The sequence below is a fragment of the Leptinotarsa decemlineata genome, unplaced genomic scaffold (genome assembly GCF_025532065.1).
Source record: "Leptinotarsa decemlineata unplaced genomic scaffold, Ldec_3_MD MMD2_tig00002082_RagTag_RagTag, whole genome shotgun sequence".
Taxonomy (NCBI): Eukaryota; Metazoa; Arthropoda; class Insecta; order Coleoptera; family Chrysomelidae; genus Leptinotarsa; species Leptinotarsa decemlineata.
Genome location: NW_027412573.1, coordinates 2,554,517 through 2,574,538, shown reverse-complemented (window position 1 = coordinate 2,574,538; position 20,022 = coordinate 2,554,517). Strand labels below are relative to the sequence as shown.

Below are 20,022 nucleotides of genomic sequence, written 5' to 3'. Positions count from 1 at the left end.
TCCTCACTAACATCTCCCAAATTTTCCGGGAAGTAATCAAGATGACTGTTCAAGACGTGGACTTTCAGGCTCATCAAATTTCCCAGTTTCTTGAAATATTTCAACATGTTAGCTACAATGGTACGATATTCTGGGTCTCTTGCATTTCCTAAGAATTTTGTAACAACTGGCTCGAATGATACCCTTGCTTCTTTCTCTTTATGGTCATTGTGGTTCCAAAGTTAATGACGAACATCAGTTTTCGAATGTCGGCTCCTACAAAGACGCCTTCTTCAAGTTTAGCCTCTGAAAGGTATGAAAATTTCTGACAGAGATACTTGAAACTAACTCCATCTTTAGGCAATGCCTTTACAAACTGTTACATGGGACCTAACTTCATATGTAGAGGTGGTAAGAGAATGTTTCTAGAATCTACAAGGTTTATGCGGAGAATATTCTTCTCGCCGGGTTTTAAAGACTCCCTCTACTGTCCCATTCACACAACAAAACATGAAAATTTGGAAAATTTGCTGACCAAGAAGTATGCATGTTACTTTCAAGTAACCTCATATCATCCAACCATGAGCCGAAAAGCCAATTCTATTCTACAGTATTTCTAGGTTTTCACAGGTCTCTTTCTTATGTACAAAATGGCCAACAGGCCATAGTATTGTGTAATAAAACAGCTTTGAAGTTGTTCTTTCAGAACTAGTTAGTTTTGAAAGAATCAATAAATAGCCTCCAGTCTTCTTTTTCTAAAACTGCTGCTCTCTCTTCCTATACACATATACAGTGTTACACATAAAGACCATTAGGTTGTACTTTGAAAATGATGCCAAATGACATGCATATGATCGATCAAGTGATTTTTCTTCCCTGTCAAATTTGACATTTTTTCCAAAAAATGTTCAGAAAAGCAGTTATTGCTCAAAATTTCGAAAATCGGTAAAGAAAAAAGATGATTGTTTTTTCATTTTTCACCTATATACCAATTTTTAGCTCTCTAGTACAAATTTAGTTTTTTTACAGTTTTTCAAAAATTTGACATTTGCCGATTTCTCAAATTTAGCCAAACCTCAACAAAGTCAGTGCTTTATGCCTAACTTATCTTTCCAACGCATTTTTATTACCAATTGCAATTCTAAATACAACTTAATTTGCAAAAATGTAAAACAACAGAAAAAATTATGCCAAAAATGATGCAAAGGTGATACAGTTTTTGAAAACAGTGGCGTGCCTCAGTGCTCTGTTATTGACCCTACTTTGTGAAATATATTATACGATGGTCTTTTTTCGATAAAAGTACCCGAAGGAGTCAAATTGATCGGCTTTGCTGATGATGTGGCGATAATCGTTGCAAAAAAAAAAGAGAAGAACTTTTAATTAACACTGCAAACAGAGCACTTTTCCTGGTAGCAGACTGGATGGAAAGTAGACTTTTTAGTTCAGCTCCAGAAAAAAACGAAGTAGTATTGCTCACTGAAAGAAGAAAATGGGACCTATAACTTTTGATCTGCAAGGCACAGAGGTAGTACTGAGCAAAGCTGTTAAGTATCTTGGGGTATGGGTTGACACGCAGCTCACCTTTGACGAACTCAAAGTATTCTCAAGGTAGAAAGAACAGTTTTGTGCTGGCCAATCTGATGCCCAATATTGGGGGTCTTAGGTTCTCCAAGAGAAATATTTTGTCTGGAGTAGTACACTCCCAGATTATGTACGGTTCACCATCATGGCACACAGTAACGCAAAATAAAAAATTTGTCAAAAAAACTCACCGGCCTACAAAAGAAATGAACAGTTGGAATATGTAGTGCATATAGAACTATATCTGTAGAAGCAGCATCTGTTATTGCTGGAATTTCAACAATAGAGTTCCAAGTCATCGAGAGAAAAGAGAAATATGCAGACATTTCTAAGGAAATCGCTAGAGAAAATTTGAGAAATCACTGGCAATGAAAATTGGATAGTGATCAATACGGTAGATGGACACACCGGTTAATACCTGCAATAGGGAGTTGGTTGAATCGAACCTACGGAGAGGTGGACTATTACCTCACCCAGGCACTGTCGTCATCAAAACTGAAGAAACAGAGAGCTGGTGATGGGAAATTCGAGTAAAAAGCTCAAGAGAACTTAAGATCAATCGGAGCACAAATCGACGACAAAATGTGATAGTTAGCTGCCAAAAGTTCGTGATAATAACTGTGATATATTTTTTAAATGTATATGTTAACGTCCTAAAGTTCTTAAATTTACTTTTAGTGTTTCACACAAACACTGTTCGATGAAAATTACACAATATTGTGTTAGTTGAATACGTTATGGATTTTCATCAAGTATAGACCAATTCCATCACATATATTTGTACGAGTATTTTCCTGAAAATTTTAATAATGAAAAAACAACTGAAATCATTCCTGGGTGGGAATTTTTCGGAAACTTTCAATTTCTCAAATTAACGAAAAAAAGTTCATACGTGTGTTAACGTATGCCATTTTTGTTCAGTCCATTAACGATTGGTACTATGGGATCATAACCACTCCAACAGATGACTTCCAAAATAACCACAGTTCTTTGAAGTATTCAGGTCAATTCAATTTTATATTTTTCTAAACATACCGCATATAATCCCACATCCACTGGACTAAATAGTGAGTCCAAAGATCTAGGCTAGGATGCACTTTTCGATGCTAACTCAACACAAGTTCATAATCTATTGAACTATATTAGTTTCATGTGGTTATGTCAGAAGACAGTGATCATCTAATATTGCTGAATCGACAAGAATGAATTTAATGAAAGAATTGTACATTTTTGTGCTGATTTTGAACACATGGTGAGTTGAAGTCTCTTTTTTAGTTTTTTGGGGTGTTTCAATCACTTTTTTTGCAAATTTCCAGTGCAGCCAACGCAGGCTATGTTATAAACAATAAAAAATTTCCCGATAACTTCATGTTTGGTGTGGCAAGTTCATCATATCAAACAGAAGGTGCGAAACTCACGAATTCATTATCAAAAAGGCTCTAACGCATCATTTGCAGGTGCTTGGAATGAAGATGGAAAGACAGAAAATATATTCGACAACATCACCCACCGCCGGTCAGATTTTATTATGGATGGTACGAATGGAGATGTAGCTTGCGATTTCTACCACAAATACAAAGAAGATGTAGCTCTGCTCAAATCACTGGGTGTCAATCACTTCAGATTATCTTTGTCTTGGAACAGAATTCTACCCAATGGTAAGTTGAGTTTCTCAAAAACTGATTGTTCAGTAACAGTTGGGCTAACTTTCCAATCTTACCAATTTACATGTGCCAAGTACAGGTATCAGCACAGCAAACTACTTTAGGAGTCAACATAAATATGCGGAGATATTGACTCAGGATGTTTAAGCCTGTGACGCCAGCGAAATGTCAGGAAGAAATTCCAAAAACCCACAACCTCCAAACTCGAAAAATAGTGACACTAGTTTGATTTTCGTTCTTCATTTTTGAAATTGGTATCACTGTTGATACTTTCGGCATATATTGAAAAGTACTCAAGCAGACGAGTATTCATAGTTTACATATTCGCATATACGTTCCAGGAACTCTATTAAAAGAGTAACAATATATAAACTAGCTTCTCAATAATTTGAAATGACTTAAGTAATGGGTTGAATTGTTGAGGATACTATTTCATTTTGCGTCTCATCATGTATTAATTTGACTAATTTCTTGATACTTTCTTCAAACCATTCACTGAGTTTATGTAGAATCATATTGGTATCTATTTAAAGACCTCCATTTTTTGGGATCAGAGGGCAAACGATACGTCATTTGAAAAGTCATCGATTCATCTTGTAATACATTTTGAATTTGTTACAGTAGATATCGGCAAAAATTGTTGTGAAGGAAATTTCACACCAACATTTTTCAATCAGTAAAACATATTCAGTCTTGCGTTTTCGTATATGCATATATTTTTTTGTCCTATTGTCATATCAGCTCTTCTCTGAAGTGTGTTGGTTTCCATTTCGAATCTGCTCATGAACAGGTCGGCCAGATAGGGGGACAAGGGGTTTCCCATGGCCGTTCCTTCCTGTTGTTCATAAAGAAACGAGTTCATCGATTCCGCTATTATTGAAATTATTTTTCTCTAGTAATTCCCTGAGGTATTGCAAGGTCTGTGGAATTGGGACGCTAGGAAATAAGGAAATAACATCAAAAGAAACTGAAATCTCACCTTCTTGCAGAACCACGTTTTTTGAATGTTGTATGAACTCTAAAGAGTTCATACAGGTAGGTAGGACCTACCTGACCTTACCTAACCTAACCTAATAATGTTGTTGGGTTTACTGATTACTACATAAGAACACATTGCAAAAATAAATTTGGATAGGCAATATTGTGGAATTATTTTTTATATAGCTGAAAATTGTTTTATATGAACATTTATTGTAAAATAATAGATAAGGCAAAATTGTAAAACTAAAAATAACGATTTGGTGTTGGGAAAACACTCCAGTAATATTCATTACTACACCAAAGATCCCAAACAGTGCATCATAAATTCATATAGATAGTGAAAAGAAGTGGTCCCAGCACAGTGCCTTGATGAACACCATTCTGGAAACACTTAGGACCCTATCAATTTCAACACTCTGTTCACGATTTGATGAATAATTGGAAAAAAGCTTGTGTGTATTCCCACGGGTGCCATAATCATTCAGTTTTCGTAAAAGGGTTTTGTGACATACCTAGACCTGGAGAGGTCTATAAATATTCCAAGTATGGGTATTTTTTCATCTAGAATATTATGAATTATTGTAGTGAGTTTATAAATGGCATCCTTGGTTGATCTAAAACCGTACTGAAATTCCAAAAATTGTTGAATTTCTTCAAAAACTTGGTCAGTCTAATTTTATCAATCGTTCCAGAATTTTTGAAATATTAGACAGTAAAGAAATTGGTCTATAGTTATTGATTTTTGATTTATCTCCATTTTCATTCATAGGTTTTATCAATCCATATTATCAAACCACTGGAAAGCACCCAGAATCGAAACATTTTTCACATTTTGTCTGTGATGATAGTCCCACGTTCTTAAAAAACATCCATGGAGTTATTTTCTCTTTTTTGTATTTGTTGTGAATAGAATGTTTTCTTAGCTACCTCGACGATTTTGTTAAGCTCATTTCTGTATGCTACATATGTTTCTTTCAGTTCGTTGTTATTCGGATATTTTAATGACGTTTTACAAAATGTTTGTTTCACATTTATGTAGTGCCTCAAAAAGCTAATAATGTCTTTACACAGGTATTGCAGATAAAGTGAATCCACTGGGAGTCGCCTACTACAAGAATCTCCTAAAAGAACTCAAAGACAACGGCATCAAACCTCTGGTAACAATTTTCCATTGGGATCTGCCCCAGGTCCTGCTGGACCAAGGTGGATTCCTTAATGATAGCATCATCGACTGGTTCGGGGACTACGCCAGGGTGTGTTTTGAATCCTTCGGAGACGACGTCCAGTATTGGATCACTATCAATGAACCCAAACAGGTCTGTATTGGTGGATACGGTTACGGCTTCTTCCCACCTATGGTGAAGTCGCAGGGGCTCCTAGAATACGAATGCAACCATAATGTGATAAAAGCTCACGCTAGAGCTTGGCATATCTACGATAAGGAGTTCAGATCGAAACAAGGGGGTAGGTAATTTTTTTGAAAGTTTGCTTCTGGTGCTTCAGAAGTCTATTGGATGACTTCATTCATATTAAAATCATTTGGAATGGAATTTTGGGAAATTAGTGTATTTAGATATCGGCAAGTTAGTGGATTATTCATATCATTGATGGTCATTTTCATTATTGCAAAGCCACTTTTAGAAAATATTGTAAATACGAGGTCTCCTCAAAAAACAAGGTGATTGTTCAAAATGATCAAAGACTTTGCATCAAATTCTGTGTTGAAAAATTCGATAAAGTGTTGAAAAATTATTGAAATGTTGACAGTGACATACGATGATTGTACTCTTAGTTAGAAAAATGTTCAGAAGAGTTATAAGCTTCTCACAGAAGGTATCCTCAAAACATCATCTGAAATACTCTGAAAAACTTTGGATTTGTTAACTATCAAACTTCCTCAGGACAATTCTCAATATTCCATACTGATTGATATTTTGTTGAACATAATGTTTCTGAGAATTTTTTTCAATGTTTTCCACTTCAAAAAAGAATGAGAAACACATTTTCAGGTAAAATTGGAATTACTTTCGATGCTCCCGCTACCGTTCCTGCCAGTGAAACTCCTGGAGATAAAGAAGCAGCTGAAAGGAGATACCATTTCGAAGTGAGTTTTTTGTGCCGGATATGTTTCCAATATTATGATTGATCAATGATATTGAATTCTGAAAATGAATTATCGACGTCCTCACACCCTTGTCGTCACTGACCTTGAATTTCACACCCCCACCCGCTTATGAACCCACTTTCAACTTTAACCCCGTTGACCTGGAAGGTTCTCTATGCTATATTATCTCAATGGTAACCAATATGACCCCTCTGTCTCTGATATAATAATAATAATAGTAATAATGAGTTTATTCACCATAATGATCACAACAGAAATATTATAAAATAGGGGTGAACAAACAAAGGCATCACAAAAGGAACATTTTCGAAAAAATGTTTCTTGTGCGTGATATCGCCTAGTACAAAGTAATAACATGAATAAATATACAATACATAGATAAATACAAGAATATCGTAAAAACATGAATAAATACACAATACATGAATAAATACACAATACATAAATAAATACACAATACATAAATAAATCCACAATATATATATATATATATATATATATATATATATATATATATATATATATATATATATATATATATATATATATATATATAGATAAATAAACGAATGAAATGAATAAATAACACATATGAGAATGAACAATATAATATAATATATAATTAACCGGTAGTCGATTATGATGATTTTGATACAAAAAGTAGGAGGCATGATTCAGACCGACTGTGAGTATTATTTATCTGACAATTCGCTTATCACATTTCTCGGGTTGCTATTTATGAAGCATTTCAGTCGTTTTTTGAACATATTAGTGCTCTTCAGAGATTTGATCTCTTCTGGAATATGATTATAGCATTTTTGTGCAAGGTAAGAAAACGATCTTTGTGTTGTTGTTTTAGTCATAGAAGAAAGTTTGTAATAGTTTTCAATTCGTGTGTTATAGTTATGAGCAGGGAGTTGGTTGGAGTGTTTTGTAGTATGATATTTAATACTTGTGATGAAGAAGTATAACTGCCTCAGGTCTAAGATCTGTGATTCAGAATAAAGTTTGTCAGAAGGATATCTGAGATTTTTAGAGTATATCAGCCTAATGAATCTCCTCTAGAATCCCCATGCTAGAATCCCGTAGCGTAGAAGGCTTTCTACTAATGCATGGTATAACATTCTCATCAGGCTGTCCTGGCTCAGGTCGTACTTATCGGAGCGTGGCCAAATTGTATCATTTAATGGTATTGAGTCTGGAAAGCAAGTAATTGAGAGTGGAGTTCCTCAAGGATCAGTTTTGGGCCCGACTCTATTTCTCATTTATATTAACGACCTCGCCAACTTAGATATCAATGGTGAAATTACTATTTTTGCAGATGATACATCGATTCTATGGCACAACAAAAGCTCTTCAGAGCCTAACTACCACATAAGCATAGATATAGAGAAAGTTAGGAATTGGTGTGATTCCAATCTTCTAACTTTCAATATAAGCAAAACAAATATCATAACATTCAAAGGCGATTAAGATGATATTTATTTGGACGAGGAACAAATCTCCATTTCTACGGATAATAAATTTCTGGGGCTTCTGATTGATAATAAATTGAAGTTTGGTAACCATATTACAAAACTATGCAATCGATTAGCTTCAGGTTGCTTTGCAGTTCGTGTCGTTGCTAATCAGTTGAATTGGGGTATAGCGAAGAACGTATACTACGCACTAATAGAATCTCATCTTCGTTATGGAATCTGCTTCTGGGGCGCTTGTGCTCAGTATTTATTTCAAAGAGTATTCTCTTTCCAAAAAAGGGCAATTAGATACCTATGTAGTTCTGATTACCGTGAATCCTGTCGTCCCTTGTTTATGCAACATGGAGTTCTGACATTGGTTTGTATCTACATTTTGGAAATGGCTTGCCCCATGCACAAGAAATACCAAGCTAAAATTACTTCTGAGTCAACCTATAACACTCGCTCCTCTCACTTGATCTCGCTTCCAATTCCCTCCTCAACCTTAATTCGCAACTCTCTAATTTTGGGGGCAAGAAAATTTTCAATCACCTTCCCCTAACCTTGCGTGTCATCAAAAGCGAAGTCAAGTTCAGAAAATCTGTAAAAACGCTCATAGTTGGGAGGGCCTACTATACCCTGGAAGAATACTTTCAGGATTATTTTTGCTGAGATCTCTAGCTTTGGCGGCGGTCATATAACGTATGCCTAATTCTTTATATATTTAGAGGTAGTCCTAGTAATTTCATGAACAAAATGTTTGTTTTTCCGGCATGTTACTTTATTCATTCAATTGTCACATCGTAGTTTTGTTGTTCAATGTTATTTGGCTTGGTGGTGTAAATCTTGTTGCTTTTGTATATGTAATTATGTCCGCTTATTGTAAGTGTGAATTTATGTGTATTTATGATCTTCTTGCTAACTGTATATTGGTGATGTTATCATGGTGACTGTATGCTTTGTCATGAGAATTGTTATTCTTGGACAATAAAGTATATTTTGATTTGATGATTTGATATAGTAAAATCAAAATTGGACCTAAGACCGATCCTTGCGGAACACCACATTGTATATTACGTAAGCTTGACATTGTTTTTGTTTGCAGCCAGATAAATATGTCGCAAACCATGAATGTGCCTTATTTCTAAATCCTTAATGGTGAAGCTTTCGCAGCAGTATCTCATGATTCACACAGTCAAAAGCTTTCCATAAATCACACTATAATATTCGATAATCACCCAATATTATTCAAATGTTGTTTCCTTTCATTTGTATTGAATCTGTTTAAAATCTGTTTAAAATCTGTTTAAAATCTGTTTTTCCGTTAATCAGCTGCCGCCCCCATACGAACGACAACTCTCAGAAGTTGAGAAACTTGTGCGAGCTAAGGACTAACGAGGTCTTACCTTTTAACGTGTGATTCCTATACATGGTGGATATGGTGAAAGACCAAAGACCTTAACCCAAAGTAAAATTATTCCAAAATTTATTTTTGTTTGTGCATACACTAACAGGCATCAGTATTAAGGCAATTTTTGGATAGCTAAGTAAGAAAATTAATATATTATAGCAGTGACTAATCCCTTGGTTTTCATTTTTTCGAAAGTTGGGTTTTCTTTTCGCTACAGCCCTGTATGCGCTTATTACACTTTGGAAACCCACATTTCACGTCAAATTTTTCATTTGAGGTTATGTTCACATAAACGAGAAGTATATTTCCAGATTGGTATCTATGCTAACCCAATGTACCACGGCGACTATCCAGAAATCGTGAAAACACGTGTAGCTGAACGCAGCAAACTGGAGGGACGACAAAAATCTCGTCTTCCGGAATTCACCGATGCAGAAAAAGTCTGGTTGAAGGGAACAGTCGATTTTTTCGCTCTTAGTACATATTCCGGTAACCTGGCAAGAGCTATACCAGAACCTCCTGTGAAGTATCCTCCAAGCAGGGATGGAGATCAAGGAGTTGAGATTTTTCGACCTGACACTTGGAACAGTACTGTGTCTATGAATGTTAAGGTAATTTTTTGTATGAATTTAGATTCAATGGGTTGAATTAGGTATATGATGAAGGAAATAAGTCTTATCCAATTTTCTCTACGATTTTTATGCGTTACGACTGATTTGGGTTTATTGAACCACTTTCAAGTGAACCTTGTTTATTGAACCGAAATCGGTCATAATTAATAAAAATCATACTAGAAACTACACATAAGTACGGCTCTGACGAACTCTAGAAACCTGATTCGGTTCCCAGCGGGGCAGGCACAAAGTGTGTGCTCTGCTGTTCCATCATTTTTCAAACAGAGGCGACACACACTGTCTTCCAACAGTGTGTGTATAATCCCACTGGGATTATTACAAGCGTATGAGGAACCTCACAAACCGCACAATTAAGTTGGGAAAGAAGGACTATCTGGAGTTCCGTCCCAAAGGTAATAGAAATAAATTTTTGAAGGATTTGGCTTCCTTGGGCATACATAAAATATCCAATAGAACCGTCCCGGAAGAGCTCACTAATGCCAATGATCTCAATACCTTCTTTAGTAATAGCTCTTCACTTATCTCGAATCCAGGAAATGATATCATATCATTTCTTTCCAACAACTATTCCTTTGACGATCACAGTTTTGCTTTCCATGGCATAACGGAGAATGAGGTGTATAAAACACTTTTCTCGATAAAATCCAATGCAGTTGGTGCCGATAATATCAGCATCAAAATGTTATTGCTTCGTTGCCCTTTTATATCATTCTCCATGTCACACATATTTCAATATATGCATCCAACATATCCCTCATTATGAAAAAAATCTCAAATCATCCCGTTACCAACCAAAAAACATGAACTTTCAAATGCGCGATTATCTTGATACATTTAATATACTGCCTCCTACTCAATCAGGTTTTCGAGGTGAACATAGCTGTACAACTGCACTGTTGGAGTTTATGGACGATATTCATGATTCGGTTGATAGTAATAATTTGTGTTTACCTGTATTGTTGGATAATTCAAAAGCTTTCGACACGATTAGCCATCAGCTTTTATTGGTTTTGTTAAAATATCTCAGATTTTCACCCAACTCAGTTGAACTCATGAAACACTATCTTAGTGATCGCTCCCAGTGTGTTATATTGAACAAAATCAAATCAGATTTTGTTGCTACTCGGAATGGTGTCCCGCAGGGGTCCATCCTAGGGCCACTTTTGTTTGTAATATACAGGGTGTTCCTTAAACACATGCTAATATTCAAGGAGGTAATTCTTAGACCCATTTTAAGAGAAAAACTTCCTATGGACGTATGTCCTAAACGCCTTAACTTTTGAGATACAGGGTGGCAAAGTTTTCAAAAATAATCAGTTTTTTAATAATAACTGAGATAAGTTTGTAGAAATCTTTGGCATATTTGGTACATATGTTCCATGCCTCAAGGCGCATTTTCTGATGTACACAAATTTGTATTTTTTCAAACAGTGGCATTCCTGCGGGTTTCGCATTGAATATTTTTGGGAAAAAAGTACTACGCCAATGCTTTCTTTTCAAAATAAAATCATTTTCAAATTCCCCATTTATTTTTGAGAAAATTTGATTTCCTGGAATTTCTTTGTCCGACGCATGATTTTCACTCAAAAAAATGAAAATCGACAGAAAGCAAATTAAGAAATTAGATCAATTTTAAAATGAATGAGAATCTGAAAATTTCTTCATAACGCATTACCAATTCCCTAATACTATTTGAAAACATAATCTGCAAAAAAATAAATTTTTCATCGTGCATGTACCATATTCGATTCCTTATCGCAAGTGGCACATCTTCCAATAACCCAGGTAAGTCTTCTTCGAGAAAGTGTAAATAAGAACGACCATCAAGGCATCCTGGTAGAAAAAATGGGCCTATTAGATGATCACCTATAATTCCTGCCCATACATTAACCGAAAATTGGTGTTGGAAATGGGTTTCGGTTATTGCATGGGGATTTTCTTCAGCCCACACATGATTGTTATGGAAATTTTGAATGGCATTCCGAGAAAAATTTGCTTCGTCTGTGAACAAAATTTGTGTCTCAAACTGCGGATTTAGTGCAATACTTTGTAGATACCACTGACTGAAGTTCACACGCTGTGGAAAATCTCTGGGAAGTAATGCCTGCACTCTTGAAATGTGGTATGGGTATAACAAAAAATCAACCAAAATACGCCAAACAATTTGATGACAAATATCCAGAGTTCTAGCGATCTTCCTCGTACTCGTCTCAGGATGTTCCTCAATTTCCTGCAGCACCGCTTCCTCAATTTCAGGAGTTCTTACTACACGAGGTCTACCTTCTGGAGTCCCTTTCTTGAAACTACCAGTTTCCCCAAGTCGACGATGAATATTTGAAAAGGTTCGGCTATCTGGTAAGGCACGATTAGGATATCTTTCCTGATAAATGCGCCTGGCTTCTGTTGCATTACCATCGGCAAGACCAAATACCTTTTAGATCTTCAATCATTTTGCAACAAATCTGATCTCTTAGTTTGCTTTCAGTCGATGCACGATACCGCATCAGATTTTTAAGGAATTTATCCTTAAGTAAAACGATTTTTAATTTTTTAAGCGAAAACCATGCGTCGGACAAAGAAAATCCAGCAAATCAAATATGTTCAAAAATGTATGGAAATTTTAAAAATAATTTTTAATTCAGGATAAAGCAGTGGCGTAGTATTTTTTTCGCAAAAAATATACATTTCAAAACTCGTACGTACGCCACTGGCAGAGAAAATTAAGGAAATTGTACATCAGAAAATGCGCCTTGAGGCATGGAACATATGTACCAAATATGCCAAAGATGTCTACAGAATTATCTCAGTTATTATTAAAAAACTGATTATTTTTGAAAACTTTCCCACCCTGTATCTCAAAAGTTTAGGACATATGTCCATAGGACGTTTTTTCCTCAAAATGAATCTAAGAATTACCTCCTTGAATATTAGCATGTGTCTGACGAACACCCTGTATACCTCCCAATTCTCTCATTGCCTTCGTTACACAAACATACGTAGTTACGCTGATGATACGCAGATATACATGCATTTCGTGGAATCCTCTGTAGATGATAGTTGCTGGAAAATTAATGTAGAAGAGGTGAGTTTTTGAATTCATCGGTGAGTACACATGAGTTTTGTGTTCAATTCAAAACCTCTCCTGAGTCAGTGAGGACAGATTTTTGACAAATAATTCTCTCCACCTCTGAAATTTTTCGTTGTGTTACAACAATTTGGCCTGTGACAATTATGAAATTATATATTAATATTATTCGGTGTTTTTCTCAAAACCAAACCGTTATTTCAACACCTCGACACGTGTTTCGATCACCAAGTGTTCATCTTCAAGAGGAAGATCAAACTCAGTTTGATTATCTTTGAAAATGATAATTCTCAGAAATATTCCAATAAAATTTTCAAAATATTCGTAACCTAGAAAAAACCTACGAAATAATTGAGGCCTTCAGCGCAATAATGGGCTGAGCACAAATTATTTAAATTGAGATAAATGGAAAATAAAAAATACCTATTTTCATGAGAAAGATTCTACAAAACCCAAAACCGTAACAAATTTCATTTTCAGCACATTATTTTCAGATATAGTGTAAAATTGAAGAGGGGATTATTTGATTTTTGAATTATGGCGATTTTTGATTTTGATGTGGGTTAGTCCATTTTTACATCGACTTTTTTATTCTTTGTGTGGATGGTCCCTATAAAAATCATACAGTTTTAAAGAGAGAAACAAAAATATTTGGTTTTGAATTTTATCAAACATCTTCATCGCTAGCGAAATCTACTAAAGGTACTTCATCGACATCGATTCGAGCATTGGGCTTAAGACTATTGTGAAATGCATGGTGTATGGGTGGAACGTAATCTAACAAATTCAACAGGTCTTTCTTCTTTAGGACATTTATACAGTTTCCATTGGGATAAAGTAAATCCAAATTGTCGATCAGGTGGGTGTTTTGTTTTTTACGTTGAGTTCACTAAAGAAAACAATTTCATTGTTTGAGTATTTATAAAATATCTTAAATGGCGTTTCAGAGGAAAATCTTAACCACTGAATTTTTAGCTACTGAACTTTGAACTTATCGACATCAATTTTTCCATTTATGATATTCTTTTCCAATTTTTTTGTTGAAAAGAAGTCGTTTTTATCCATACAGAGACCTATTTTTGGTTGTTTTTGCGGTATATTTCCTCTCTTGTTGACATATTCTTTACCTTTCAAGTGCTTGCTTTTTCTAACATTCCTTCTCCACGTTTCTTCTTTTTTCACGCGTTTTTTTCCTTTGTCTTAATAGTTTTACTTGCGCGGCTTGCAGTGTAGGCTCTGTGTCTGAATTTGAACTACTTTCGCTGGAAGTGTCGCTTATAACAGTAGAATTGTATTCATAACCAGAATCAACAAATTCAGAAGGCTCTTCATCACTCTCGAACAAACGTAATATTAAAATTTTCAATTGAACAAAAAAATCAAATTCACATTTATACTCACGTTGCAGTTCCTCTTCAACATATTTATTCATTGTTCCTAATCACTAATTAGATATTAGATAAGAAATAAATGAACTTTGACAGTGAACACGAATTTTCATAACCTCAACAAATCACATGTTTGATCGGTCACAAGTACAAAAATGGACTCACCCGCTTCAGTACATTCTTGCTCCTCAAAATATTTAAAATTCTAAAATGCAATAACGGATCACGTGCCGCCATCTAGTGAATATAAAGTAAAGGTGGCTTAGTCCATTTTTGTATCAAACTTAATGTTGTATACTTGCTATTGATGTCATTACTTGAAAATTGTTCATTTTGTGGGTTAGTCCATTGCGCTGAAGGCCTCAATTCAAAAAATATCACTACCTTCTACGAACAAAAATAATACAGCCAATTTTTCTCAGGTTGTTCCTTGGACTATCAGATATTTGTTGAGGTTTGTGAAGGAACATTATAATGACCCAGATATTTTGATAACAGAAAATGGCTTTCCAGATGACGGCGGTTTAAATGATGATGGAAGAATTTCATATATCCGGGTAAGTATTTTCAACAGATAGAAAAAAGTATAATTCATTGATTCATGTCTCAGTCACGATTCGAAGATACATACTTTTCTTCAATTCACATTTTAGAATCTGTTTTAGAAAACCACTTGATCATGGTACGACTGAATGAAAATTATCTAACTGATATCAATCATCTATTATTGTCAATGTATCAACATCGAAGTTCATAAAATTCAATCGAAGTCACTTCAAATGACATAATTCTGATCTGCAGGAATATCTGAGCCACATCAGAGATGCAATGATCGAAGATAAGGTCAAAGTTTTAGGATACACTGTGTGGAGCTTCATAGATAGCCTAGAATGGATGACTGGATATAGGTGGGTAATGCTCATTCCAGTCTGGAAAACACCAATGGAGTGTGAGGACACCGTACATGTTTGGTTCCTTGCAAAATAACACAGTTCTCTTCCTGAATTATTTGTAGTTTTAGCCGTATCAATTATTCCATAATCAAACCAAACATGGTACGAAATAATCCCATACTCAATGATTCTTCCGTTTGTTGTTCCCAACTAGCAATTTCGTATTTTATAATAGTTGCGGAAACGTTTTGGAGAAACAAATTATAAAACTACATTCCTCCCAGAAATGTTTTCAATTCGTTCATAAAACTGCTATAAATAGGAAATTGGCACTGTTTTATAAAGCATTATAGTTATTATCAATATTTTGTAAGGCCTTTTACAAACACTACAAAACAGTTTCATAAACATTTTGGCAGTTACCATAAAATTTGTCTAACACTCTTAAAAAGTAGTTTTGTAGAGACTTCCCTTAATGCACTTTTGCAACATATTTAAGCGATGCCTATAAAATAATCAGAAGACAGTTTTATTAGAGTTTTTTAGTAGTTCCAAATATAATACAGCCGAAAACGATAACAATAAAATAAAAAAGTGTTAAAAATGTTTTCTTGAAGACGCAAGAAGTAATTTTGTATTGGACACTAGGAAAATATAATTGATATGTCACCCTCTGAAAACTAAGAAATAGAAAGGTTGAAGCCATTTTAAAATTTCACTTTTGCACTCATAAAACTGTTAAAGACATTGTTTGTGTTTCGAAGATTGATATTTTTACTGCAAATGAAATTTTATTGACAAATATATAGCCTATTATAAGCAAAATTTAAGCGCGCCACTCATTTATAAAAGTTTTCGGTAAAATTATTAATTATACAAAAATTCACTTTGTCAAGGTATTGATTTTCTAGTCACAAACTTAACTCATACTAAATAATATAACATTATAATATTCATGTATTTTTCAGCTGTAAATATCACTATATTTTCATATTTTCAATTCATCTATTTTCATTAGATTATTTAAAATGGCGTCTTTCTATAAAATGAATTGGTATCAGTAGCAAGCATTTCAACGTATTTCAGCTAATATGTTACCCCTCTAAAACTGTCAAGAAACAATTAGTTCTAGGAGTGATGGTATTGCGGCAGAGTCGGACTACTTTTAAAGCTGTAGGTTTCTACAAAAGTGCTTGTATGAATGAAGGATTTCTCACATACAGTTTGGATAAATATTATCTGTCGGGATGTTTTGGCTAAAAAGTTTCTTTCATCGATTATAAAGGCTAAACGACGAGTTTCAACTATTATATTAACCTTTTCCTGTTTTTCGCAAAAAAAATTGAAGCCCTAAGTTAAGTGGGATAGTTTCAATTTTTTTTAATATTTCCAATATACAGGGCGACTCAAAGCTTCCACAAAGTTTTTTTTTTTATGGAACACCAAGTCATTTCTTCGTCTGTTTGAAGCTCCTCGAACTGAATCTAAAACTATCATATACCCCCCAATAAATGTTCAAAATGGCCGCCTTTGAGTTATTATTTATTTTTATTTAAATATTCGGGATACAAACAGAAAAATCCACTACAGTATCCATACAATGGAATTATTATCAAATTGAAAGTATAACATATATATACACATAGATATGCATATCATAGTGTCTAAAATTAAGGATGAATTAAAAATATTGAATTTAATTATGGGGTACCTATACTCAATAAAAATTAAATATTCAGAAGTTGCTGAAAACTAATTTCCACCACGATATTGGTGTCCCAATAACTAAACAAAAATATTCTTACTAAACATAACTAAAATTTTGAAGAATTTTTCAAAGCTGTGATTAGGAATCGATGTCGGCTGGTTGTTCTTGAATGCTGCATTTTATTCTTGGTGGCGGCAAATATATATTAGCAAAATCAATTTGATTTTATAACATTTATATTAGTGTTTTTGAATTGTTGTTAATATACTATACTATAAAATAGTTGGGAAATTATCATTGAAGTGATAATATGGTAATAAAAATAAAATAGTATCTGAAAGCATTCCAATAAAATAATTTCATCAAAGCTACAGGAAACAGTTATAGAATAAGCTTGAAATAGTTTTATAACTATCATAAAAATCTCACAGGAAGGTGTTATAAAACTGCTACATAACAATTTGATTTTATATGAAAATAAGTTTTATAAGTTAGTTGCAAAAACTTTTCTGTGATAATTTCCTGACTATTTTATAATGGTTTTTTGATTTTATTTCATAAACGTTTCTATGACAAATTTATAAAACACTTTCATTGCCTACAACTGTATTGTGTTCACCGATCATCTAATATAATCAATTAGCATTTTGGAAGTAAATATAGAATACTAATAAAATGAAACTGTTGCAACACCATGGAATTATAAAACGACTTTGCTGGTTGGGTTGTTGATGTTGTTAACTAATATTGTTAATAATGTTTACTGTACATTGAAAAATTGACACTCAGAGTGGTGATCAATTTGAAAAGTATTGAATCACCCTGTTTCATTCACAATGTGTGGACTGTACGGGCCGGACCGTCTCCTCTAGCCGTACAGTATCGGCTTACGTGATTATGATGCGGGTCATTTGATACATATCGATATGAGCCTTCGGAGTGTTAACGAAATATTAATCTTCTGTCCATTTTTCAGGATCAAATATGGATTATTCCGAGTTGATTTCAACAGCCCCAACAGGACTAGAACGCCGAAACTTTCTGCCAAATTTTACCAGAAAGTTTGTAAAACAAAATGTCTCTCAGATGTATGTGAGGATTAATTAACTTCTGTTATAAATACCTATGTGTTCAATTGTTATACAGTATGGCCAGTAAAGTTTGCATTACACTGGACTTTCAATTGATAGCATCATCTTGGAAATATGATTTCAGTATCAATTTCTGTTTCGATCGTGTGAAAAATGTGGAAAGGTTCATTCCTTAATGAATATTTCAACTAATAAGAAGGGAAGAAATGAAACTTCTAAAATGTCTAATAAGTGGAGTGATACTATGAGAATCTTCACTATGAGTCATATTTTTATTTGCCTCATACAGGGTCTTCAAAAAATGCAGATACTTTGATCTCATGAAAAAATGAGTGGAACTCAATTTTTTCAAATAGAACACCCTGTATATTTCAACATTTTTGAGCTCTATATCCAATTTCAGATTACCTTTCTTCAGATAATACTATTTCTATTTTGAACCGTTTTCGAGATAAACTGTTTCAAACGGAAATTGACATGATTTCCTTGTTCATCACTCATTTTTGTAAAACAGATTCCGTTTGATGTTTCTCAATTAGTCACAGATAATACAATGAAAAGATAATTATTAAAATACTCCTCAACCATCGAATGAAACTTCTCTTCAAACAATAGTTTTATTAACGCTGAAACACGACCTGAAAATAATAAACCCATAAATTAATGAGTTAATTTAATCGTCAGTGTATTTCAGAATATGTTCAAACACATCTCCACCTCTACTTAAACAAACATGTAATCTCTTCAAAAGATTGTCATGTGTAGCGCTTCTGATCAAGTCTGGAGTCAAACTATTGAAAGCAGTTGTAACTTTCGATTTCATATCTTCCATTGTTGTTATTGGAGTGGAGTAAACTATATTTTTAATGAAACCCCACACGAAATAATCTAATGGATTGCCATCTGGTGTTCTAGGAGGCCAACGAAATGGTCCATTATTACCAATCCATCTGTCTTCGAAGATTTCGGTTAAAGCTTCGCTTCGGTTAAAGCCCGGTTGTAGACGTCAACATGAGGGAAGTAGATCAGCAAACTCATGCAGATGACCTGGAACCACACACATCTGGAAGCATAACCTGTGATATCCTCCGAAAAATTGACGCTTGATGTCTTGAGAAGGAATTTGATGTCTACAAATCCCAGTAAGATTATAATACGTAGAATCAATATGCTTTGAATAGACTAACAATTACAACCCTTCTAGGAAAGACCAATAGATTAAAGGTCACCAGGGCGAAGTATTATAGGTGATTCTGTGGTATCTCGTAGGTGTTACTCGGGTTGTAGACGTCGACATAAGAGAAGTAGATCAGCAAATCCATGCAGATGACTTTCAACCACACACATCTGGAAGCATATCCTGTGATATCCTCCAAAGAATGGACGGTTGATGTCTTGAGGAGGAATTTGTGTCTACAAACCCCAGAAAGATTATGATAGATAGAATCAATCATAACTGACTGAATCTGCAATATGCTTTGAACAGACTAACAATTACAACTCCTCAAGGGAAGACCATCATGTTCAAGGTCACCAGGGCGAAGTATTGTAGCTCATTCTTTGATATCTCGTAGTTGTTATTCCGGTTGTAGATGTCGACATAAGAGGAGTAGATCAGCAAACTTGTGCAGATGACCTTGAATCACACACATCTTGAAGCATAGCCTGTGATATCCTCCAAATAATGGACAGTTGATGTTTCGAGAAGGAATTTGATATGTACAAAACCCAGAAAAATTATGATAGATTCATTCATTGTTGGAGTTATATTCCTTGATGGAAAACTCACCAGAAATGCCCACTTAGTAAAGGTTTTCCACAGACCTAGACTGTCCCTATGTTGGAGGATTCGCGGCAAATCTCAATGAAAGGAGACCAGTTAAATCTATAATATACATGTGATGATTGTTAGAACGATTACTATGTACGAAACAATTGCCTGGTGATCAGAAGCTTTTCAGCAAATGGCTCAAGTGGAATTCTTTGGTGTACAAAAAAAACTAACCTGGTTGACACCGGTG

General features: G+C 34.4%; 1 protein-coding gene across 2 annotated transcripts; it reads left to right on the top strand.

Annotated features, from left to right (window-relative positions):
- The first annotated feature begins 2,656 nt into the window (after positions 1-2,656).
- LOC111510770 (myrosinase 1) lies at positions 2,657-18,079 on the top strand. 2 transcript variants are annotated; one of them, XM_023166708.2, is made up of 9 exons: positions 2,657-2,815; positions 2,880-2,968; positions 3,021-3,221; positions 5,280-5,672; positions 6,218-6,312; positions 9,513-9,812; positions 14,732-14,866; positions 15,111-15,217; positions 17,887-18,079. In XM_023166708.2, the coding sequence occupies exons 1-9, from the start codon at positions 2,766-2,768 to the stop codon at positions 18,011-18,013; spliced, it is 1,497 nt and encodes a 498-aa protein (XP_023022476.2). In that variant the 5' UTR covers positions 2,657-2,765; the 3' UTR covers positions 18,014-18,079. The 2 variants fall into 2 exon arrangements, with proteins under 2 accessions (XP_023022476.2, XP_023022477.2); XM_023166709.2 differs by lacking the exon at positions 9,513-9,812.
- Positions 18,080-20,022: the final 1,943 nt, after the last annotated feature.

Bases quoted from the DNA above. Each gene is read 5' to 3' on its own strand.
- LOC111510770 (XM_023166708.2), top strand. From the start codon at position 2,766: ATGAATTTAATGAAAGAATTGTACATTTTTGTGCTGATTTTGAACACA. The intron at 2,969-3,020 runs GTGCGAAACTCA...CATCATTTGCAG, and splicing joins TTCATCATATCAAACAGAAG to GTGCTTGGAATGAAGATGGA. The intron at 6,313-9,512 runs GTGAGTTTTTTG...GTATATTTCCAG, and splicing joins AAAGGAGATACCATTTCGAA to ATTGGTATCTATGCTAACCC.